General features: G+C 39.6%; 1 protein-coding gene across 1 annotated transcript in view; it reads right to left on the reverse strand.

Annotated features, from left to right (window-relative positions):
* Window positions 1–2139: 2139 nt before the first annotated feature.
* CHKA (choline kinase alpha) overlaps window positions 2140–26247 on the reverse strand; it is a 33678-nt gene continuing 9570 nt past the window's right edge. Inside the window, exons 2-12 of the mRNA XM_035122532.2 lie at window positions 25333–25444; window positions 17356–17409; window positions 14157–14270; window positions 13627–13760; window positions 13134–13238; window positions 11811–11869; window positions 11258–11345; window positions 9916–10024; window positions 9509–9615; window positions 8343–8424; window positions 2140–6787 (exon numbers count right to left, since the gene is read on the reverse strand). Coding sequence (XP_034978423.1) covers window positions 6728–6787; window positions 8343–8424; window positions 9509–9615; window positions 9916–10024; window positions 11258–11345; window positions 11811–11869; window positions 13134–13238; window positions 13627–13760; window positions 14157–14270; window positions 17356–17409; window positions 25333–25444 — 1024 coding nt within the window. The 3' untranslated portion in view covers window positions 2140–6727. The remainder of the gene's footprint in view (window positions 6788–8342; window positions 8425–9508; window positions 9616–9915; window positions 10025–11257; window positions 11346–11810; window positions 11870–13133; window positions 13239–13626; window positions 13761–14156; window positions 14271–17355; window positions 17410–25332; window positions 25445–26247) is intronic.

A 26247-nucleotide genomic window follows, 5' to 3' on the forward strand; every position in this document is an offset into this window, starting at 1 on the left:
ACCAGGCTTGAGGGGAGCTACTAGGGTGGAGAGAAACATAGCCAAAGAAGAGGAAATGCACCAACAAAAAAGAGGAGAGTTATTTGCACATGCTAATCAAACATATAAGGGATGCTGGTGGTGCTGTGGTCTAAACCACAGAGCCTAGGGCTTGCCGAATGGAAGGTCAGCAGTTTGAATCCCTGCGACGGGGTGAGCTCCTGTTGCTCGGTCCCAGCTCCTGCCCACCTAACAGTTCGAAAGCACGTCAAGTGCAAGTAGATAAATAGGTAGCCTACCGCTCTGGTGGGAAGGTAAACGGCACCAGAAGCGGCTTAGTCATGCTGGCCACATGACCCAGAAGCTGTCTGTGGACAAACACCGGCTCCCTTGGCCTATAGAGCGAGATGAGCGCCACAATCCCAGAGTAGTCCGCGACTGGACCCAACGGTCTAATTAAACCTATAGAGGCCAATTTAGAAACAATTTCTATAATTTCTATAGAAATGCAATACATTTCAGTCTGCTGTCAAGTGTAACGTGAGCGGGAATTAAGTTTTAGAAATGGTTGCATGGGGGAATTAGTTCTGGGTGAGACCAGCAGGAAAAGCTGACTAGTTTCAGTTTTTTTGTATGCTAATTTGGTAGCAGCTCATCGCTAAGTTTGTTCCTCCTAACCCAGTCTCTGTGGATCATTTGCAGGACCAGCACAAGACACTTTGGCACCTGATGAGAATCACAAAATGGCACACACACCTTGGCCAGGGAAGAAGGGGTGAGTGAAGATCTAAATCAGGAACATGGGGTGGGGGATCAAATTAACCTCATCCGATGGCTGAAGTGGGAATCAAAGGCTGTCATAGGGGAGGGGGGAGGAAAGAGGGACCACTGTGGATCACGCTGGTCTTGGACTGGCTAGCTCTTCAAACAGATGGTGCCTTCATATAAGAGGATTGTCATGTTCGATAAGGTGGTCCACTCCTTCATTTTCATGCTGGCTGGGGGGCTGATTATAACGGCATCTGTATTTAACACTGAACAAGTCAGTGTCGTAGGCCCCTTGGGAAGCTTTAAACTCAAGCTTCATTCTGAGCATTAGGGAACCTCATACTTTGTAGGTACAGTGTGCTCTGAGACAGATTCGAGGAAAACTTTAAATCCATTTCATGTCCAGGAAGCTCCTGCCTGCTGACGCACTTATTAAGTCTGGGAGTTCAGGGAGCTCAGTGTCCAGCCAGCAGCATCTTGTGGTTTACAGTGGAAGGGTGTGAATTTCTGCCACAAGCAGTTAAGTCCATAGGCATTTGTTGCTTCAGAGGACATAGGCAGAGGCAACACCAGGGAAGACAAGGACGATGGCAGGAAATACTAACTGAATAACCCAGGTCCCATAGGGACACTGCGTTGTTTCTGGTACCAGATTTCAATGTGATTCTTTTATGATGAGACATCTTTTGTGAATGAATTTGAGAACCTCTTGGGCTTATATAAGTGTGATATAAACATTATGAACATACAAGCTCTGTGTGGTGGGAAGAAGTATTTCTGGATACATGGATTAATGCAATTTTCTAGGGAAATTTGAATTTAATCTGAGAAAATTATTATTCTGGGGAAATAGTTAGCTACAGAATTGGGTGTTAGGTAGGTGAAGAATTAAGGGTCTACTGAGCCTGCAGTATGCCTGCCAAAGCACCATGTATGCTGGAAGACTTTAGATGCTCCTTACAGATTTGAGAGCAAGCACAGAGACAGTAGCAAGTATGCTGCTAGGGGTGTATGTATAATGAACGGATCTTAGGGTCAAAATAAAATTAAATGTGAAACTCATGCAGGGAACACAGTACTGAGGCTTTTAAACCCATATAAAAAAAATGGAAGGCACAAATACAGGATGGGTGACACCTGGCTTGAGAGCAGTACATGTGAAAAGGATCTAGGAGTCTTGGTAGACCACAAACTTGACATGAGTCAGCAGTGTGATGCAGCAGCTTAAAAAGCCAATGCAATTCTGGGCTGCATCAATAGGAGTATAGCATCTAGATCTAGGGAAGTAATAGTACCACTGTATTCTGCTCTGGTCAGACCTCACCTGGAGTACTGTGTCCAGTTCTGGGCACCACAGTTCAAGAAGGATACTGACAAGCTGGAACATGTCCAGAAGAGGGCAACCAAAATGGTCAAAGGCCTGGAAACGATGCCTTATGAGGAACGGCTTAGGGAGCTGGGTATGTTTAGCCTGGAGAAGAGAAGGTTAAGGGGTGATATGATAGCCATGTTCAAATATATGAAAGGATGTCATATAGAGGAGGGAGAAAAGATTGTTTTCTGCTGCTCCAGAGAAGCGGACACAGAGCAATGGACTCAAACTTCAAGAAGATTCCACCTAAACATTAGGAAGAACTTCCTGACAGTAAGAGCTGTTCGGCAGTGGAATTTGCTACCAAGGAGTGTGGTGGAGTCTCCTTCTTTGGAGGTCTTTAAGCAGAGGCTTGACAGGCATATGTCAAGAATGCTTTGATGGTGTTTCCTGCTTGGCAGGGGGTTGGACTGGATGGCCCTTGTGGTCTCTTCCAACTCTATGATTCTATGATCATTTTTCTATATGCCTCTCTGCCCCAAAGTGCAGAGTGCCTGTATGTTTTCTCCTGCATGGAAAATAACAGCTGGAGACAGGGTGGAAACTGGTTTAAATCACCTTCTCCAGTACTACAATCTCAATCCCATTCTGCTCCCACCCCCCACCCCAAATTGCTTTAAAATAAAAGAGAGAAAGATACGGTAGATCCTGATGATGGCTCTCACACATTTCATCTACTTGCATCCTTGGTTTGCCTTATTCCAGCTCAAGGTCATTTAATTTAGATGGCTGCAGGAGGCTATTTACTCTCTACTAACTGCAGGGGGAAGGGAATTGACTTGTCTTCAGCCAGACAAAGGTCTGTTGAGCAAGTGAAGATCTTGTGCAGGGTTTTCGCTGACACGACTTGTTAGGCGAACACCACCCTGTTTCAAAACTACCATTATATTGACTCCTTATCTGTATTTTTGTTCAGCTAGCTGAGAAATTATTTCCCATGACCCTTTCTTGTGATAATCTTCTACTGCCTCCCCAAAACAGCTCAAGTCCTTGAAACATTTTGGCTTCAACACGCATGGTACTACTTTCTCTGTTAACATGCAGAATAATGGGAAGAGTACAACTGGGGATTTATTTTTAAGATGGTTTCAACATTCCTCACCTGTGATAGCGTAAAAAAACATTTTTATAGTTGCTGTTTCAAAGCAGCACAGCTGTAACTAGTACATTAAGGCTTCATTTTTACCAATTAAGAGGTTTTTGTTGTTATCGGTCATGAATGATTGATATGATCACAGTATTCACATTTTGGGAAATAATCTTTAATTTAGATGACAGTTCAACTTACTTTCCCCGAGTTTCAAGGTAAATTTTCAGCAGCTGCTGTAAAATTAAAGTATTGCTATACAGCAAAGAAATCTGTACTTCCTGACTGGCCTTGTCCAAATGTATTTGACAAGTTAATTTTTCTGCAGAAGCCATGAACCAGAATTTGGCATACTTTTGCTCTGTCATCACATTTTCAGTTGCTGTCCAAAATCTTGCTACCACCAATCTGACTGCACCTAGCATGAATTCAACCCATTCTTTCAATAACGGATGTTCGTTTTCCCCATCATAAACATTTTGTAGAGCCAATTTAGGAATAAATATTTTATTTGTTCACATAATTTTTGCATTTATATCACACTTTTCCTCCAAGGAACTCAAGGTGGTGTACATGGTTTTCCTCCTCCCCATTTCCTCCTCACAACAATCCTGTGAGGTCATTTAGACTGAGAAGCAGTGAGTCGACTAAGGTCACCCAGTGAGCTTCCTAACACAGTGTAATATGTAAATGCATTGTTGCTCATCTGAGGTTGTATTTATCTAATTTTAAGGCCTGCTAAGGAACAAATGGTTGCTATTATGTCCTGATATATAAAACCACAGAATTCAATTTTCTGTATCATTTCCCCCAAACACTGAGGGTAGTTTTTAAGAGTTGATTACTTGCTCAAGGTAGAAAAGCCACTTCTATAAGGTGATGTTTTCCATTTGCTGCATCAATTTGTGCCCAAGGCTTATCATTTATAGGGGGGGGGGGCAGGGATCAGATGACTTACCTTTGCTTTGCCAAGTGTTTGTAGAATGCCTTTGCTTATTAATGTCTGTGTTGTTAATCTCACCAAACTAAGTAGCGGTAGCACCACTTATGCAAGTGTTGATGCAGCTAAATCTAGATGAGGCCTACCCTCAAGCACCTTTTTATGTTTAAAACTCACCTTGTGAACTTCCTTGTTCATCAGACTCGAAAACAAATAGTGTTCCGTTCCTTTTGATTCAGGAAGAAGTCTATTATTAGAGTTTCCTCTCCCTTGCTGGGCTTGATAATTAGTACCACCACTTGCATTTGGAAACATGTTCCATTCTCACTGCAGTGTTCTTATATCTACATGTGCCTGCTCTAAGAAGAGTGACATATAGCTAGATGATTCACTGTGTTGTTCAGGCAGAACTACTGGTGAGAGCAAACTGCATTCACTGCAACACCTGGCCCAGAGGAAGTTGCCTACTGTGTGCAAGGAGCTAATGTAGAATGCAGCTAATATTAACCACTTTAGAGGTAGCAGGCTTGTGGCAGCAGCATTCTGGAGCGTATCCCTTGATTGCAGTTGCCAGGGGATGGAGGAACGGGGGACACATCATTAATACTCTCCCATCTACAAAAATGTCCAACATGTAGTAAAACTATTATACTGTAAAAAATAATTCCTTCCAGCAGCACCAACTAAGTTTGTCATTGGTATGAGCTTTCGTGTGCATGCACACTTCTTCAGATACACTGAAACAGAAGTCACCAGACCCTTATATATAGTGAGAGGGTGGGGAAGGGGTATTATACTGTAGTAAACCATGAAGGCTGCATTAAACCTTTCTATGACCTACTAGCTTTCTACATGCAAAGCTTGTTTTTTTAAAGGAAGCATTAAAAATATGCTGCCCACCTCAGGGCTTCCACTAAAGGGGCTGGTTAAGTGAACCCTACTCTGGGTTAACAAGGGAATATACAGCAGAGTTCTCTCAAATTCATGAATACCATGAATGATGAAATTTTCTTGGTTAAGGAACCATGCATACTGATCCATGCAGGTTTACTTGCATGTATTTTATCCTTCTAGAAAATACAGCATGTTGCTACGTATAAAACACAAACCCTCCTGCAACTCAACAAGGCCAGCAATTCATCATCTTTATTGCTGCATTTCCCCCTAGCTACCAGAACGCTTCTTGCCATTGCATTTTATCACCTAGCTATTTCTTAAGAGGCATTATTATTTTAGTTCCCACCTTTTGGGTTGTATCTCGCTTGGATGCAACACAGGACTTGAGATCCATATAGCCCACCATGAGGAAACTTTCATTTCTGTGCTATTACAAGTTCGCACTTAACACCGTAAAATCTCAAGCTGGCTTTCATTTGTGGCATGCTACAATATCCATCTTTACAATACCTTTCATTTAGAGACTTTGGTAAAATTTAAATGACATGTGCCGCATGGTAAGAATCAAATAGAGCAAAAGGTTAAAGACTTTAAAAAAGTTTATTTGTACAATACATGTTAGCAGAAAGCACAAGTCAAATAAGGATGGTAAAAGATATGTTTCTAGAAGCTCTCAAAGTAACATACACTTATTGTAAAGTTCACGCATATATTTTAATGTCTTTTCTGCACAAGAAACATCCACTTATCTGATGGGGAAAGCAGCAGGGTTTTAAACAAGGAGCAGTGTGCCCCCACAAGGCACCAGCATGCCACAATTGGTCAAATGTTCCTCGCTTGCTCCCCATCTCATTTGCCCCTCTCTTCCTCCCTCAAGCCAGAGAGGGGCAGGTAGAGGAATTCAAGGCACTCATCCCAGTGCTGCCTGCCCAGGGAACGTCCTGTACAACAATGCAATACTGCAGGACTGTTGCTAGGCAGTGAATGCACATCCTTGGTCAGAGATGTGGAATGAGCTAACCAGGCAGCAACTCGTGTGTTCCAGTTGGAGATGCAGCTGTTGTACCTTGTTCTACTGAGATATCAGAATGTGAAAGCTACCTTAGTCTGCATGGAAGAGAAGCCAGAATGCACCCTTTCATTGATTTTTAGCCATTATGTTTTAGTGTTAGTTTACCAGTAGTTTTCTGGAGATGAATGGCTTGACAATATCCCATAAGAACAGCCTCTGTTCAAATGGGTTTTCAGCCAAAATTCACAGTATAACAACTTCCCCTAAACAGAATTGTGGTTTTCCCATTGATGCTAGAAATGTAGAATGCATTAAGATAATTTGATAAAAAATATCTTACTTAAAATAGGTACCCACAGTTAACACTGTTTACTCTTGAAGTATGGGATGGTTCACATTAAAACTCAAGGTTTCCCTCATAATACCTTCTAGATTAAAAAGCTTGATATTGCACTGTTATATTATACTTCAGCTGTCAATTCTCGTTCCAAGGACTTATGAAACTGTAAAAAAAAAGTAAACTTAGCCATTTTGTGCAGTCTTCAGCATTGCATCCGAGTAGTTGGAATTTGCAAAACCTTCATTACAACTACAGTAGCCTAAGCACAGTGGAATTTCTGCCCAGCTGCCTTCCTTATACAGTACAGTAACAGATTGTCCAGTCTTCAACCTTCACACTTTCAGCTTCCTCTTTTGGTCGAAGTAGGCATCAAATCTTGAGAGTGCATAGTCCTAAGTGACGTAAAAGTATTATGGTTGAAGGCAGAGCCATTTTGTATTCTGTCCTGATGCCAGAGCAATTAAAGAATGCCAAACTATCACATTTCGCACCTTGAATGTAGCTGTCACATATGTTAAATCCTTACTGATACAATTATGGACGCAAAGGGTAACTACATTTACATTTCCACTCAATGTCTTGTCACTGAATATTACAAGCATATTTTTGAAAATAAGCCAAAGAGCAATAATAAAATGGGAGAAATCAAACCGATACCAGTAAGTGATTTCACAGTTGCCGACTTGAGATAACTGAAGCGAGGAATTTGTAATGTTGATGGACAGCTCTTTGGTGTGCTAAGAGCAGCATCCATTAATGCAGAGATGGTGAGACTCTGGTCCAGGGAAGATTTTTATCCGGCCAGTTAGGCCTTCCCTCCCCCACTCCTCCAGACTGTCTCTGGAGAGACACCTGTCTCCCTTGCCAGCTCAGAAATGCAGCAAATTCAGGAGACTAAATTTTTTCTCTCTCCACTCTGGTTTAGAGCAGGCGTCCCAAATCAGTTTACAGTGGGGAAAACCTACCACTAGAACAAATGGGAGCTTCCTCCCCCAATGCAAATTACAGGGGGGGGGGAGAGTATACCCATCCACCCATCCCGAATTCATTCATGTTTATGTGCATGCACACCTGTGCCCTCCCCCCTTTTGCCTCTGGCCCCTGACATATTACACCTGAGGGAATGTGGCTCTTTTGTGGAGAAAGTTCTTGCCCCTTCATTAAGGTCTTGTATACACTACCTACTCCAGTACTGCACCAACAAAGATCAGTCCTGGCTGGCTGGCAGTTACACTGAATGATGTACAAACATAGGTTTGGTGGGCAATGCGGGTGGCGCTGTGGGTTAAACCACAGAGCCTAGGGATTGGGTTTGAATCACTGCGACGGGGTGAGCTCCCGTTGTTCGGTCCCTGCTCCTGCCAACCTAGCAGTTCAAAAGCACATCAAAGTGCAAGTAGATAAATACATACTGCTACAGTGGGAAGGTAAAATGGCGTTTCCGTGCACTGTTCTGGTTCCACCAGAAGCGGCTTTGTCCTGCTGGCCACATGACCCAGAAGCTGTACACCAGCTCCCTTGGCCAGTAAAGCAAGATGAGCATCGCAACCCCAGCGTCATCCACAACTGGACCTAACAGAGGGCCTTCTCGGTAGTGGCAACCACCCTGTGGAATGCCCTCCCACCAGAGGTCAAAGAGAATAACAATTACCAGACCTTTAGAAGGCATCTTAAGGCAGCCCTGTTTAGGGAAGCTTTTAATGTTTGATGGATTTCTGTATTTTAATGTTTTGTTGGAAGCTGCCCAGAGTGGCTGGGGGAACCCGGCCATATGGGCGGGGTATAAATAATATATTATTATTATTATTATTATTATTATTATTATTATTATTATTATAACAGTCAGGGGTCCCTTTACCTTTACCTTTATCAGGTAGAGTAATCTAGATTACATTGACACAGTAATCACATTGCTGAGCAGCAAGCATTTAAAGTTTGAAGACCTACCATGTATCCAAACTCAATAGATGATATCTTTGCCTGTATAATGGACCACAGACCCCAGAAGAAATGAGATGCAAGGGCAAACCTGTCAAGAACACAATGTATTTTTTTTAGACGTTCCAGGATATAATGTAAAATTCACCCTTGCCTCTTTTGACCAAAGTGAAGTAGTCTAGGATGTGTTACATCAACAGCATGCTCATTTCAACCATACAGGATACATAAGAAATGCAACTTCTCAAGGAGGACAACTCAGGATGTGTTCTCACTCTGCCTCTGGAGTGGTTTGTTTATTGTAGAAAACTTAGCCTCTACCCTTCCAGTACATATGCACTGCTCAAGGCAGCTTATAACAGCTAAAACCACAGTCATAAAAATAAAGTAAAAGCATGAAAAACAGAAATCAGGTTCATAGAATTGTAAAATGGAAGAGTTGGAAGAGATCTTGAGGGTCATCTAGTCCAACCCCCTGCAATGCAGGAATCTGCCATGCACGTTCAGCAGATAGACATTCTAAAAGTGAGGGTCTGTCCCCTAAAACTCTCATGCCCAGCAAGACAAATGCTTACCAGGACAGGGAACTTTTAACCAGTCAGTGAAAAAGCAGGATCTCCAAATAGATCTCATGGGGTAAGGTACTCTAAAATCTGGGTGCGGTCACTGAGAAAACCCTCATGCCAACCAATGTTACCTCAGCCTCTCCATAGAAGGGCCTCTTAGGGCACAGGCAGCCTGGAATGAGAGAAAATGGCCCCTGAGGTACCCTAGAACCGTCATTTAGGGCTTTCAAGATCCACCACAATACTTTGAATTGCTGTTTAGAACTAAAAATGTCCCTGAGTTAATGCTTTTTGTGATTTTAACCATTGGATGCCCCCTCTGCTTCAGTTCTAGGAAATCGGAGCAGTTCTCACAAGCAGGCAGCAAATAAGCTCAACCAGTCAGGACAAATTATTATGGATAATATTCCATAAGGGTCTCCACTTGTCCTACTTTAAGGATATATAGCTTCTAGATGTTCAATGCTGAAAATTAACCATTTCAGAGCACAGGCTACATTAAACACTGCTAAGATTCTTAAGACAGCATGTACAATTTACATTTTCACTGATTCAGCAAGATTCAGCAACAGGATCACATTCAGTAAATCGAGAATGAAGACAGGTTACCTGTTTACTTCAACCAACATTTCTTCTTCTATTTTGGACTTATCTTCGTTGCTCAGATTTTCAAACCCGCTTTGAGACGCAACTAGGTAATTGGAGATGAAGTGGAGCTGAAAAGCACAGAAAGCAGTCAGAACAGTGGCTCAGTCATTTGGGCAAATAGGTATTTTCAACTATTAAATCACTGGCACAGTTCCAAAGAAGTTTTAATACCTGCAGTCACATTGTTTGTTTTCAGCTAAGTATTGGTCCTAGTAGAGTCCTGTATTCCAGTTTTGCTTTTAACAAATTTCCATGAGGCCAGACAAGTTGCACAGACTTTAAGATTGTGGGATGCTCTTCCCAGAGAGTTAGAAATGGAATTGGAAGTCAGAAGACCTCAAAATTCAAGGTATTGTTTTACTGCTCACCTGTTGCTTCCTTGAGGGATACTTCAGGAAGTTCGCTTTAAAGAATGGGTATTTTTCATACACATAGTCATACATCCATTCACAGAAATGATTTCCAATGTCAAACCCTCTAGAGTGAAGAATATTCAAAATATAAGGAATTTTTTAAAGCTTTGCAAAAAAAAAACCATTGCTTGTTCCTAAATTAACATTTCATGGCTACTTATTACTGGTCCACAACCACAGAAATCCATGTCATACATATGAATAACAAGTTGCAAATATGACTACACATTAAATGTGGGTAGATGTTAAAGAATCCCAGGCAAAAGTGGAAAACTTTGGAAAGAGGCTTAAGCATGTCTCTGCTGTGCAGGAGCTAAAGACCAGTCACTCACTAAGAATTCACTGATTAGGTAATTTACAGTACAATGATATACTTTTATTTTATTTTATTTTTTAGGAGCAGCATTCAAGTGGCATCATTATTACCACCATCTTTTCCTCCTGCCTGGGATTGTTCCCAATGTGTTTGAGGAAGGGAGATCACAGTACAATGGCAGAAAAATTATCATCACCATCTCATACACCCCTAATTTTGAGAAGCTTGCAGATGCCATTTAGCATCAAATATTACATTAGTCTAGGCCAGTATTGTTCAACTCTTACTCCAGGGACGTTCACCTGGCATCATTATATATCTTTAGGCTCCAGGCAAAAACTTTCCTCTATAACAAGGTCTTTGGTCATTAACTATCTGTGACCTTTTAGGAGGATGTTTTTAATGTATTACTTTTTCCTCTTGGTTTAATGTATCTCTGTTGGGGCTTTAAGTCGCTTTGGGTTACCTTAGGCAAGATAAAGCAACAAACAAATTTTATAAACAAACAACTGCTGTAACTGAAAATACAAACAAGTGAATTGGGGGTGTTATACATGTAAAGGATGAGCTTTACCATAAACATTATCAGTGGACGTTATTTCCATTTGTAACACCACCAGTTAGCTAGCCAGGTACCGTTTGAGACAGAATGTTAGCAGCAAACAAAATGCTACAGCTACATTTTACTAACTGAAAGTGAGTACATGCAGGCAATTTTAATGCTACTGTCTAGCATGAACACAATCAAAATATATTTAGCAAAAACTTTCAAAATCCTTCCAGCATTTAGCAAAGTAGTCTGACTTTCAAGCATAAGATGCAAACACAAAGTTATTTTATTAAACTTGGGAAACACTGGAAATCTCAATGAATCAAGAGTAAACTAAAAGGCTAACTACGGAAATACAGTTGAGGAAAACTAAGCTGGAAAACTAAAATGGAAATTTCATTTTTCAAAAAATACAAAGGTCCAACATTTACCTATAATTGTAGCTGCTGTACTCAAAGTCAATAAGCATCAATTTTTGCTTCTCAGAATCCTCTCTACCTTCAAGAAGCAAAATATTTCCTGGGAGAAGAGAGAGATATAGTAATAAGCACTGAGAAAGACTAAAATAACTCCTACTTCTATTCAACTTAGGTTCCATTTCTTGTGATGGGATATTGGAAACTTGCTGTAGAATAGCACTGTTCATGCCATATTATTTTATCACAGCATACAATATAAGCAGGATGTGCTGTACAAAGTTGATTTGCTTTAATGTAGCCCAAATTATTCTTCACTGTATTCTGCAACATAAATGAAGATACAACATGGTTTACAAAACTACTTAGCGTGTCTCACTCCAGCCTTAAGACCTTCCCCCAGTAATAACCCTTTCTAGATTCTAAACAGAATATTCCTATTCCTTCAATTATGATATGGTATATATCTCAAACTAATGACTTTAATTTGTAACAGGCCATCCTTTTAATATAAGGTATTCAAGCAAAGTTATTACATTTTTAAAATAATGCAACAGTTTTATGGTACCTTCTTGGCAGTCATTATGGCAAAACACAACTGGGGATGAAGTAGCTTCAAGAAAGGACCTGGAAGAGAGAGAAAAAGAGAGCTAAACTGAATAGTAGTTCTAATGTCAACTGTTCCCTCACTTAAGCAGTAAAAGACAAGCAAGAAAATAGTGTGTTGAAAGTGTAAGGCAAATGGGAATATTTTTCAGCTCTTGGCTGCCTACCTCCACTGAAGAACCTCAGCAGAAATTACAACTCTTCTCAATCAAAATTCAAGTTGTGTGTCCACTAAAGCTGCTTTTTCCTGTTCCTACTCCAAGGAAAAGGCAAAGCACTGCAAATAAGTGCATTTAGGCACTTGCTGGCTTTCCTTTCCCCCACTCTAGGAACTGTGTTTGTAGAACAGTGATGGTCTGTCTGGAGGGCTTAGAGATTCTAATGTATCAAAAATTCTTTATTTTCTCCCTTTAGTATGCCGATTGTGGATGGTGGGGCAGAGGAACCACGTAATGCCTCCAGAATTATTATTTTTAACAAGTCTATATTCTGCCATGGAGACCTACCATACTAGAGATTCCTTTGCTGTCTGTGTGTGGGCAGCGAAGTTGACATTATAATACAAGGTAAGAGTCTCTTGTTAAAATATTTCCAAGGAAGAAGCAGCTTTCATTTCTAAAGCATATAATCATTTATGTCACTCACTGGAGAACTAGGTTAAAGACTTCTGCTATACCACAGTATGGAACCCCAATTACCTTGACTATCTCTATGGATCCAAGTTGCAATGGACCACACTCTGCAGAAGTGACCTACCTTGCTAAAACATTGTGCACAGACCCAATGAACGCTAGACCATTTGACTATATTGGAATTTCATTGTGTGGTGCACTAAAAAGGGAACTTCCAAGCTAAGCAATCAAAGCACCGTTGTCTGAATCAGCTACAATGTAATTATATACAGTGGTACCTCGACTTACGAAGACGATCCGTTCCGCGGTCGTGTTTGTAAGTCAAAGTCTTCGGTAGTCGAAGTGCTGCTATGGCGCATGCGCGAAGCACAATTTTGCACTTCTGCACATGCACAGAACGCGCGCGCCGGGCGGACCTCCAGAGGCTTCGACTTCGCAAGTCGAAATCTTCGTAAGTCGAAGCCTTTGGGTGTCGAGGTATGACTGTACTTAGATGTTTAGGAATATCCACTGACAATAATAAAATGCAAGGCAATGAAGCGTTTGCTTGTTTCTTTAGTTAATGTTATGTTTGACTGAAAATGTCTGCATGTCTCATGTTTACACTTGAGAGTTGTAAAGCAAATGAAAATTGTCAGGAGTTAGAACGCTACCGTAGATTTTTCATTTCTTGAGGCAGGTTGTAACTGAGGATCTTGTTCAGTTTTCTAACACGTGACTCTCTGGTAAACTTGATTCTCATCACTTGGTTTAAGTACCTGCACAAAGATTTTGTTGAACAGTTAGTATTTCTACAGTTCCCCCTCTCTCCATAACCATCACAAAGTAACTGTATAATAAAAATAAAACAGAAACTTTATAAAGGACTTTCTGGCAACCGCAAAATAGCCCAAGGAAAGATACTGGTACCTTCCACACCATAAAAAGGAGGCAAGCCTCCAATAAACCCCTTCTTTGAGCTGAAATAAGTGGCATTAAACTTCATTATACACCTTTAGGCACCAGGCAAAAATTAAGATCTGCGGGTATACAGTGGTATACAAATTTAATAAATAACAATGTAATATAACAATTTTTATTTTTATTATTAAATAAATAATCTCTTAGTTATGTAACATGATAGACAATAAAATTACAATTGCTTACTTCTCCATGGTTCCAAAGAGCCACTTTGGTTCTTTATTAAATGGCATTTTCATACCATGAAACCTAGCCATTTTCTCAGCTATTTCTGCTGATATATCAGGCAAGCCCAGTTCATCCGTGTCCAACTTCCTGCTCTGAAACACATAGCATGGATATTAATTAGGAGGAATACAAGCATTGGAAATTTCAATATCAATTTTGTTGTTGAAACAACCAACCTATAATGATGAAAAACAAATATAAGGAACCTAGGAAGTGAATGGGGTGCACTTTGGTTTCTCACTGCTATACAGTAGTTTACCACAGGTTCCTCTGCTACTGAGTAGTATAGTACACACTGCTCCATTTAGTTAAGAGCTATAAGGAGTTAAATCCAAAAACTGAGACAGCAGCTTCCATTCTCCTTATGCCAAATCAAACTACAGAAAGCTACACACTAGCAGATATCCCACATTTATCTTTGCTAGCACACAAGGGAGGAAACAGTCCTATTCAGTTACAACTACCACATACTAATAGTTGGCACTCACAGGAATGAATTCTTCCAGCCGGCCTTGTGGAAAGATTCCATAGAGCTTTGGTCCAAGAGCTCTCTCTGCAAGAATGGCAAACATAACACTCTCCAGAACCACAGCTTCTGCACCCTAAAGAAAACGAAGTAACTGAAACAAGTACTTATATAATACATATAATATAAAGGGAGATACAGCTGAGATTAACAAAAACAGATGTACAACTATCAGTTAGATTCAGATATAGAAATCAGAAACAGAATATTGCATTATTCAAATTATTGCAAAATGTGCAATAAAAAGTGTGTAAGACTTAGATTATGCTATCAAAGTATTAGAATTTATTACTGGCCACCTGTTGACCAACTGGATGCGTTGTAATACCAGCTTCCAGTCTAAGAATGAGAACAAGTGGCTTAAAAAATAATAAATGAGTACCATTTGAGTTTACAGTACAAACTAAAGTTTCCTGTTATGAGAGTTAATACGCCTCTTTAAGTTCGTCTAAGCCAGGCATCGGCAACCTCCGGCCCATGGGCCGGATACGGCCCATGGAGGCTGTTTATCTGGCCCACGGGCCACCCGTGAACTGAGCCACCTGCTCAGCAAGTCCCCCATACGCTGCGGTAAACTGGCGCAGTGCGGCACAGGGAGTCGCCGAGCGGTATCAGAAATTACGTCGACGCAGCCGCAGAAATTTCCGGTGTTTGGGACATGGGCAGCCAGGGCCGTCTCAAGCATGTCGGGCGCCCTGGTGCTGTGGTGGGCCTCCGCTCTGGTGGGCCCTGCCGCGTGCCACCCCCCTGCCAGCCCGGTGCCCCACGCCACCCAGCCTACCCTAAGAGCCAGCCCTGTGGGCAGCGCGGCACCAGAAATCGCTTCTGCGCCTGTGCGGCCCATGTCCAGCCCACAGATGATAGTCTATGGGAATCCTTCGGCCTACGGGCAGAAAACGTTGCCGACGCCTGGTCTAAGCATTCACCAATCTAGTGTCTTCCAGATGTTTGGACTACTGCTTTCACCAGCCATAAGACCATAGCACAAATCCAGCTGGAAAAGGAACAAACCAGGAGCATACTTTTAAGATACCCAATTATTCATTGCAGCCGCATCTTTTACTGCCCTACACCTGATGTTGCATATGATGGCAGGTGGGAAAGAATGGGGAGGAAACAACCTTGCAAGCTAAATAAGGCAAGGTAATCTGACCCATAGCCCAGAGGCTGCTCACAACTGCTCAAGAGGAAGCCCCCCCCAAAAATTTTTTATAACAGGACCTGAATAGCACCAGCTGATTAAGAATCTTATTCTGTTCAGTCACTGAAAACTTTCTCCATTAACCAAAGCTATCCAAATTTGTACTGTATCTCTATTAATTTCTTTAACTTTTATTTATTACTAATAGAAGACCACTGTTTTCATCCTTCACAATATATAGTCAATGGAGACTTGGAATTATAAATATTTAACTGTTTGTGTTGCGTACTGATATTTTTTGCACTGAATATAAAAATAAAATACAACAATGTAAGTTATGAGGTTGATTAAAATTATCCTTGATTTTGCTATTACCTTTGCAATTCTAAAACTAGAGATTACATTAGATTTGGGATGCCATAATAATTCCAATCCAATATATGGTAGCCAGGTTTATACAGCACACATTCCACTACACTAAATACCAATATATACTGTTTTACTGACCGTCTTTTAAGCAGAATGCTGATGTGATTCATTGAGCGATTCTAGAAATGATGTTCGTAGTCTGCTAGTTCAAAGGTTGCTAGTTCAAAGAGCCATACTAGAAAGTACCGCCATATACTTTGGATCCAAGATCTAATTGTTTAGTTCAGATGTACTTCAGTAAAAATACACTCAATTCAGATTTGTCTTTATCTTATGATTCATTGCACCTTTAGAAATAAAGGCTTTTATAATTACCAATGATTTACTCAAAGAACTCTTGAAAGCAATTTGAGAATAAGCTTTAGGCAATGAATGGTGTTAATTTTTAACTTCAAAGTTATTGGTCTAATTCAAATGGAGACTTTCAAGGTTAATTCTTCAGAGTTTTAGTTAGGCATTTACGAAAATGTAGACTCAGGATTCAGAGATAGGATCCATGTTTAAGTAGTTATTTTAAGATGCATTCTTATTCCTCAAAGGTCTCCGCTTTATGAGTAATTTGCTTATGGGGGGCATGTTGGTAGGCTGCGGTACTTTCTCTGCAGCAGGTCTGTGCTGGATCAGGCAGCAAGTTGCAACTTTTTATCTTAAATGGATTTGCTTATGAAGAACTGCTGTACCTTGCAGTGTGAATTACAGTGCTACATAAAGGTAAAGGTAAAGGGACCCCTGACCATTAGGTCCAGTCGTGACCGACTCTGGGGTTGTGCGCTCATCTCGCATTATTGGCCGAGGGAGCCGGCGTATAGCTTCCAGGTCATGTGGCCAGCATGACAAAGCCGCTTCTGGCAAACCAGAGCAGCGCATGGAAACGCCGTTTACCTTCCCGCTGTAGCGGTTCCTATTTATCTACTTGCATTTTGACGTGCTTTCGAACTGCTAGGTTGGCAGGAGCTGGGACCAAGCAACGGGAGCTCACCCCGTCACAGGGATTCGAACCGCCGACCTTCTGATCAGCAAGCCCTAGGCTCAGTGGTTTAACCACAGCGCCACCTGGGTCCCATTTTATCTTAAATGGATTTGCTTATGAAGAACTGCTGTACCTTGCAGTGTGAATTACAGTGCTACATAATTTTATACAAATACAACTGCAGGGTTACACCATGTGACAACACAGAAGAATAGCCTAGAAATATTTCTAGTAATATTGTCGAAACTTGATCAGGTCACCTCAGAAGTTTTGCATGGTTTACTGTTAACAAGCCTTAAAGCGAATAAATTGTATGAACCCACAGGATGAAGTGTTATACCTCAAATCCATTTACAAACTGTAGTATCAGTCAGGTGTGTCCTGTGTTTGCTACTTTATGCAGGGGAACCATGCAGACCCCTGTAGACTAGAATTATAAAACGTAAGAACCCAAAGACAGGTGGGGAAAGCACTGTTTTTGAAACACTGGAGCAAACAAACAGGACCTAGACATGAGCAAATTGTTTTTTTAAAAAACAGCTCTAAGAGTGTAAAAAAGCAAATACATATTGCACTTTATAGTAGCAGCCTGATATGGTACCAAAAAAAGATAATACTTACTTGTAAATCATTTTCTTTCTGAGCCTGTCCAGATCCTCCTTTATTACAGGACCTCTATGAATGAGAAAAGTCAATATTTACAATGAGATGTTGAAAATCAACATAAGCAATAAGCTGCAGCCATCACAACTAGGAGGGTTCAGAAAGTCTTACAGCTATTTAATTGATAGGCTGAGAAACGCAACTTCACATGAGACATCACTCTAGATACTTAAAAAAAGGATGTGCCATTGAAACCTAATATAACAGCTTGCCTATAGAGACAAAACATACAAGGCCAATAGCACGAGATGTGGTCTTCTGTAGGACTACAGCAGCTGGGAGCCCAAAATTCCTAGTACCATACATACACAGAAGCATCCAAATATGGAAGGACCAAGTGAAGCTTTACTATAAACCCAGTTTTGCAACAAAGATGCAAGCTAGCAAGCCAGTAGAACAGTGAACAAGTTAAAGGAACTATAGCAATATTCACAAACTATTTAAAAATAATGCTTTATCTAGTTTTACACATAAAGAAGGCACTCACTTATCCAAGTTACAACTTGTTGACAGATCTCTTTTCTACTGTAAAGTAACAACAATATTTAAGGCATTTTAGATATAATCTTATGTCATTTCTCAAAGCAATACTGTATAAGCAAGCAAAGCAATTATCAGTTCCAGATCTAGTGAACTGAAGCGTGCTTGTTCTGACCTATCACAAAGCATTTTCTAAGGTCCCAAGTTGTGCTTTAGCTTCTGGACTCAATGGCACATGCTTTTACTATAATTGCAAAAATTAAATCTTTGTAGTTCATTAAGAACTACAAAGCTATAAGGCCTATTCCACTTTGCAGTTCCTTTAAGTAGTAGTTTACTATGGCTACTAATGCTGCAAATCTGCAACGCTACTTTAGAGGCCCCTGAAGGAAGCCTTCAATTAAAATTATTAAAATTAAATGAGGACAATGGAATTGAGGATACTTATTCTGCTCTAATATTCCTTTACCAAGAACCAAATGGACAAATAACCAACACCAATTGTTTTAAGGCTTATGAATTTCTCGCAGCTGCCTTGCTCCAGCTTGAAATAAATGGTTTTCCATAAATAATAATTCTTTCCATTAGAATGCTATAATTAAGAATAAGTATATACTACAGTAAAACTACATCCCTTTCAATGAACACACATATCTTGAATATTCACAAGGGCAAGTTTACAACTGCATATTAAAATAGCAATGTTATACAAATAATGTGTCAGTGCCCCCACTTTCTCATTGACTACTTCTTGAATAGCAGTCAAAGCTGCATATCACCCAGAAGTAGTTACTGCTTGATGCTCCCCTGTGATGGTATAATCTATCAGAAGCAAATTGGGTTAGAGAGGTTTTCCCCAGGATCATAGAAAATACCCACCTAACGTACTTGGATTACACACTGAAAAGACTGGTCAGTATTTTTTTTATTAGTACCCTTCAAACACTTCGCTAAGAAATCTCAAGTTGTCCAAATTGGTTGTTAGCTTGAAGTGAAAGAAAATGTTATGGATTTGATATCCAAATATCATCATAAAAGAATTCTTATACTACACTTGACTGTATCAACCAAAAAAAGAGTGGGCCTGGAAAGCATTAAAGCTAAAAGTATATTCAGGTATTTGCTTCATGAACTTTGAAGCAAAAACCCACCAGACTAATTTGCCCACATTCCAGATACCTGCTGAGATAGTGACCCAGTACATTCTTAAAACAGGGCTCTTATTGTGTGGACAATGGCCAATTTCCAAGGAGATAACAGGAAACTTATTGTACAGCTTTTACCAAAAACTAAGCTAAGTGGATTGTGTTGCAGGAAAAAGCTGTTGTAGCTGTTTGATATCCTGCAGAGGCTTGAGATGAGCAGGCATCTAATACATCATCTTTGTGTAATCATGCTGTCAGACTCCTTCCTGCTTGTTAGCAAGACCTGCTTAATAGAGTAAGCTAGTTGGCCTCTTAAACATGAAGAGCTGCTACCACCTCTGTCTCTCAAGGCCATATTAGTCTAATGAAGTAAGAGACTAGAGAATAATGTAGTCATTTTCCAATTTAATACTATAAAATGCACAACTGCTATTGTGCAGATCTTCCATATAAAACTGAAGTGAAGGGGATTCCATTTTCACTGTTGTGGCCCAAACTTTCTTTGGTAGCACAATTTGATTTTAAAAAAATGAAAATAGGGTGCAAGGCTAATTTAACAGCAAAATTTAACTAGTAATACTGATTATTATACATTACTGAACTTTAGGCTGAACATTATGTTTTGCTTTTCACAGTTTCTATTTATATATAACAGATGAGAGGCGATAATGTAATTACAAGATAATATGAATCCAGCTGAGGAGACAGGACATCCAAAATCTAAAGCTGGTCATATTTGTACTGGGTTGTCAGGTAATAAAAACGTAGTTCTGAAGTCTAGCACTAGAAAAGCAACCAGTATAAACTGAAATGCAGACTGGAAAACTAAGGTTCAGTCCTATTATGTCAATACCCAAATACAGACTTTAGTAATAAAATGACAGAGCAGCAATTCCTCTGCCATCAGAAAAGCAAACAAGAGTTTGGCATTATTTATCATCCTGGCCAGTTCTGCAGGCCATGCACCTAACCTTTACAAGATGAAATTACTTATCTCTGGCAGTTTTGTACCCACTTCTATTCCAGGCTTAAAATATAAGTACAAAAGCTGCAATGTTGAGACTACAGAGGGAGGTTTCTCAAGACTGAGAAACATCAAAACAGGTGGTGTCAACTATTTTAAATGATAAAATATGCTACAGCAGAAAGAATAAGATATGTTATTACAACTGTCCTACTAACACCAAGAACATCCCTAATCCTTTTTACTTCTGATCAAGTTACCATTCTTTAAAGGGAGCAAAAGGAAGGTGGGGTGTTTAATGCACTATTTTGGTAGTCAGTTCTCAACAGTTTGGACATTATAAAATGTTAATAAGGCAAGCATTTTCATGATAACTTCACACTCTGAGTCATAAAGAAATGAAACCCGTAGAGAATGCTCCAACTTCAGAGATCTCATACTATACCGTGAATCGTGTCTGTCACCTGGAAACCAGAGTGCTCTAGGCACGATCGCATGGACAAGCCTGCAGCAGAGAACACATGCACATACAACTAAAATGGTACATTACCCCCAGAAGACCCTTAATGCCACCCAACAAAACAAGTGTCCCCCTTAACAGGAGTGCAGCTATCAAATTATCTGCCACTAAGAGGCATTTGTGGTTATTCCTTGCTACAAGACATTAAGAGCAAGAATCACACCAGTAATGGAGTTTTACAATTGCAGAATTCTATATATTTGTTTAGTTACAAGCAGAAAAAGTAGGTATGCAATACCACAGAATTGCAGTCAGCACTCACAACCTTCTTCTCAAAATGACTGAGAATGATAGACTATAGGAAGATTAAGTAGTCTTAAATGCTTCCTTTATTGTGCAATATTTGATTTTACAGTTAGTAATAGCAAAACCAAGTTTTATACCTGGCCATAAAAAATAGGGCATGGGCCATTACCACCAGCTCCTCCTTTAATTGGGATATTTGGGTATTAAGCACTACTTTGAAACAATGAACACAGCAATTCTCCAAAGTAGTTGTATTTGAACTCCAAATTCAAATTGCTTTGTTGGACCAACATTAGTTTCTTCGTTACAAGCAAATCATTTCTAAAAATGAATCCTTTTAAAGCTAAGCACTGGTGCCAACAGCAACTCTAGTTTTCATATATATGTGTGTGTATGTAACACGATTGAACTGCTGCTATTAAGGCATCCTTTCAGATTTTTGGAGGGGAATCCTAGATATAGCATGTGCATTTGCCTTTCAAACACACCAACATTTAATTAGAATAGCAATTCCACAAAAGCACAAATATTCAGCTTGTTTAAAAAGTAGCTCACCTATGTGATTGGAGACTATAGTAATCTCAACCAGGCTTTCAAGTTTTACACAGATCAACCCAACTAAGCTCACTTCCTGCCTTCATACCATGCATGCATAAAATGTGGCTTAAAATAACAGCTATAACTAAGGAAGGCCCCATGCCATTTTTGCATGGTAACTTTAGCCAACCTGAAACAATTTATATTGAACAGTATGTACTGACATTTGTGTCTTCCAGAATTTATGGGACAAGCAAACTGGAGTCATTGTTAGCCTGTAAATAATAGTGTTTGTTTTTAAAGAAGGCTTTAGTTTAAATTTACTAGACTGGTTTTCTACGGTAAATTTTGAACAAACTGGGGAGGGGGGGCAAAACTTTGAACCTCAGATTACATGTGTATTTGATAATGATACTAATATTTTCTGCATGCAGGCATAAACAAATAAGAATCTAAATTATAATAAAAATGTCACCTGTTTCAACTAGTGATGGGGAACCTATGGCCCTCAAGATGTTGTTAGACTACAACTCTTATCACCCCAATGATTGCTAATGCTGGCTGGAATTGTTGGTAGCTATATTTCTGTCTTAAGCCATACAGATGGATATTGAGGGTAAGTAATAGTGCAAGAAAATTATAGGTATGTGCATCAGTATTTAAAACCAGCATCCCTGGAACTTTTAAAAATATCAGCATCACTGAAATTATTTTATTTATTTTAATTTATTCCTGTTTGGTACAAGGAAGTTCCTGAAGATCTCAGATGAAGATCTAAAACTATAGCACAATCAGTTTGCTTATGCAGTGAAGATTGATCTGGAAAAGACAAATGCTTATACTGAAACCCTCAATATAATCTGAAAGTTTTACCTTGGGACTGTCTCTGCTTACTTAACCCTTAGTGAACTGCACCAACAAGAGCAGTCATTTCACTGCCGCTATGGAAATAAAGGAAGTTAGAAATCTCAAAAGATCTTAAATACCAAGACAAAAAAAGGTTAGGATATTAACACTCAAATAATTGGCCAAACTAGATCTTGGAGAAAAATTCTGAGCTCCAGTGCTATTTTCTTCATATAAGGACACAGAAGGTTTTGTTTAAAAAGTGGATATTGAGGGAAAGCAGTATGTGCCCATGTTCTGGTTTAGGATTCTCCAAACTTGGATATTCATAGGAAAATTTCTTCAGAGTACTATGATTACAACAGATATGATGGAAATTACTACTGAGATCCTGAAAACGCTGCCTTATTTTTTCAGATGAACACATTAGCAAATCACTGGTGCCTTAATTTCTACAATCTTCTTTGTAAGCAGCCTTAAAGGTTACTTATAATATGCAATCAGCTCATACATTGAAGATTTTATAAAGCCAGGGGTGTGGCTTAAATAATTTGTTAAAGTAAAACATTCAGTGTAACTATCACTGGACTGTTAGTTTAATTGATAGTTCTAGAGCCAATGGTTCAAGCCACTGTTTCCTTGCAATACATTGCTAAGATGGACCAGAGAAAGACATTGCAGCAGTAACTTGCTTACATATTTCCAATCCAAGTATTTTGTATACTGCAATACATAATCTGAACTTCATACTTACAAGCACCAACTGATGCCCCAGTAATACTCTCACTGTTCTAGTTATATGAAGGCATGCAGAACACTTCGTTTCAATATATGGAAATAGTGTGTATATCAGTTTTATAACATGGAGTACAAGCAAGTGGAGATACTTTGGGGGCTAACCATATGTTTACAACGAGGAAGCTCCATAGGAGTGGGAACTCTACCCCACTGCTATAATCATTTGGATATGTGAATGCGTTTTCTTTATCCCTTTATCCATAATGCATCAGCTGTTCAGTGTTGCGGCAGAACTTATTTTGCCACCCTTTGAGAGTGCAAGTGCAAGGAGAAAATCTTCCTTCTACTTGTCATAGATTACCTATATTTTGCCAATGAGTTCAATACTCTAGCAAGATTACTACATCATTAACTGCTTTAACGCACACTTGTTGATTGTCATTCTGTTGATAAATATAGATTCAAAATAGCTGGTCAGAAAGCAATTCAATATATGTTTAATCTAAATTGCTTGGTCGTTTTCTAAATGATAATGTGTTGTGTATAAAACACAGAAGTGATAACAATCTTGTATGTGTGTTCATTTTACAAATGGAAATTCAGGAGTATGTCAATGTCTACATGGACAAATTGTTTTAATACAGACCTACCAACATCTAAACCTAGGACCTGAGGCCATTTCCTGCTCACTGGAAAACTTACTCAAAGGCACATTACAATTCTTGTCAGACATGCCACAGTGAATCCTATGTCTAAAAGAAATAAACAGACTTGCATTTTTTGTGTAAATTCTGTGGCTAAACACAACCATTACATAAAAATATGTGGCATGATTCAATCCACTGCTGGTGCAGTACCTGTGCATGAAGGATTCCCACAGGATCAACAGAGAAGTCCAAGAGGTGCTCCTAGATCCACTTATGTCACATGGCTCAAGTAGCTTCTGCGCCACAAGGTGTTTTTCATCTATTTAAGACTGTTATGGCAGCTGCAGTCTCATTCTAGACAGGAATAGCATAACCATATCCTAGTAACCTCTAGGATTAGCTTGAAAAACTAATATGGCTTGGAAAACTCCAACCCACCGACATCCTGTGACGTCATGTGTACAGCAGATACAGCCACAGCTGCAAAACAACAATCAGGAGTGTTATAGGGCATTCCTAACTGCTCCTCTTCAAGCAAGGCCTACATTCAGCACCTTTTAAATTTGGCGCAAAGTAAAAGCTCTGTGGGATTGATTCTACTTCAGAGCTCCTAACTGCATTCAATTCCTGCCCCAAGCTGGACTTGTTATTGGTGCCAAACAGAAGACCTATTTTCATTAGGGAAAGCTGAGCAAGTCTCCCTTTTTTGCAACTGGAGCATTAATGTTCCCGTAAAGTCCAGCCAGGGCTAGAAAGGAAGAATCAGAAGTACACTTTGATTAGACTCCCAATTATTCCCACTGACAAGCGGGCTAGATTTAATTTGCCATCCCTGAGCTATTGTAATGAACTGTATGTGTGCCTGCCTTTGAAGATTGCTTGGAATCTGCAACTGGCTCAAAATATTCCTATTAACTGGGATCTATCCTCACAGGTAATTAAAGAATACTGGTTTCTAGTCCATTTCCAAGTACAATTCAAAGTGTTGATGCTTACCTTTAAAGGCTTACATAGCTTGAGACTTGGGTACCAGAAGTAAGGACCACCTCCATGTCAGCCTGTCCACTTATGGAGGTCAGACATGTATTCTACCATGTTTTAAGTTCAATTGCTTGGGTTTTGTATTTTTATCCTGTCATTTATATATTGTAAAGTAAATCATGCTGGAAATGTGGCTGAAGCATAATGTAAAACCCTGACGTAAATAAATAGGAGCACTATTTGATCTACAGGAATCCTTTGCCCATAGGTACGGCACCAGTAATTGATCACGGCCTCCATTTTCAATTTCCATCTGGATGCATCCAGAGCAATGCACTTGGAAGCAACAAAATGGGAAAGGGGAAAATGAAGTGCTTCTACCAAATGCTGTTAGATTACTGACAGTAAAAGCTTGGTGCATGTTTCCTAGAAGGAATTTTGGGGAAAGACTTTAAGCTGCTATATGCTTGTAGTTAATGATTCAACGCAATTCTAGACAGTTATCAGATTTACCATGAATGTTGTTTCTCAGTTTAAGTCTGCAAAGCACAAAGAGGGTAATAAGTGACCATTTTTCTGAATAGTAAAACTCCAGGAAACGTCCGCATGCATACTGACAAGATAGTGCATCACACTAACTATAAAAAACCTATACATCTGAAATCTGCATAGAAAGCAATTTCTAGGCAATAGGAAATGAACAAATCTAAACTGAAGAGCTCTCAAATCACAGAGTATTCATGTGCAATAAAATCTAATTTTAATATTTTCAAGCCTATGCTAATGCAAGATGTTTAAACATCAGCCCACTCCCCCACACCATATACTCACCATTTGTAGAATGGCACCATATAAGCGAAGAAGAACTGTGCGTGGTTCATCTGCAACAGTCTCCATGGTATCAGGTAATGAGCATTGGAACAGCATGTTGCTGAGGCCTCCCCTAATAAGGAAAATATTACGAGTTACACATCATATGAACACTTGCACTTCTCACAGGAGTACAGTTCAGATTCCAATACCCTGAATTAGACAACTGGACATGAAATAGCTATTCTACACAGTCTTTCTATTTTTTTCAGCACTGACTATATTATGACTACATTTATATTCTACCTTTCCTCCATGCTTCTCCCACTCCATTTTATTTACACAACAACCCTCTGAGGTAGGGTTGCTTCATGGCAGAGTACGGATTTAAACCCTGGTCTTCCAGGTTCTACTCCTAACACTAACTTTATTAATACATAGCTTGAATTTCATTCCCAAATCTGTACTTAAATGTAAGTTAGAACAGTTAGGAAGAAATTTATGTTTAAAAGTACTTTGCATTTATGTCTCCAAAGCCACTATTTAAGGTAGAACAGCTAATAAATAATTTTGGACAATGGGAAGGACCATAATGTGTGGCTAGAGGCAAAGCATGTTTGTTGGATTATTTATAACAATGAACATGAATACTTAACATAGAAGATCAGTTTGATCCAGTTCTCTACAATGAAAAAATGATACCGTATATAAGAGTGCTGAGTTTATAAAGCCTACTCGCATATATCCTGCACTTCTAAGACATTCACTCAGGGCACTATACATTGAGTTATCCAATTTTATCACAACACCATGAGGTATACAATACTGTATTGAGATATGGTGAATGGGCTGACCACAATTAGTCCATCTCAGTTAAGTTAAGCAGTCCACATTTTTTCCCCATAATGATGATTGATATTCACATCAGCTTTGAGG

This window comes from Zootoca vivipara, chromosome 1, assembly GCF_963506605.1.
Source record: "Zootoca vivipara chromosome 1, rZooViv1.1, whole genome shotgun sequence".
In the NCBI taxonomy this organism is placed as follows: Eukaryota; Metazoa; Chordata; class Lepidosauria; order Squamata; family Lacertidae; genus Zootoca; species Zootoca vivipara.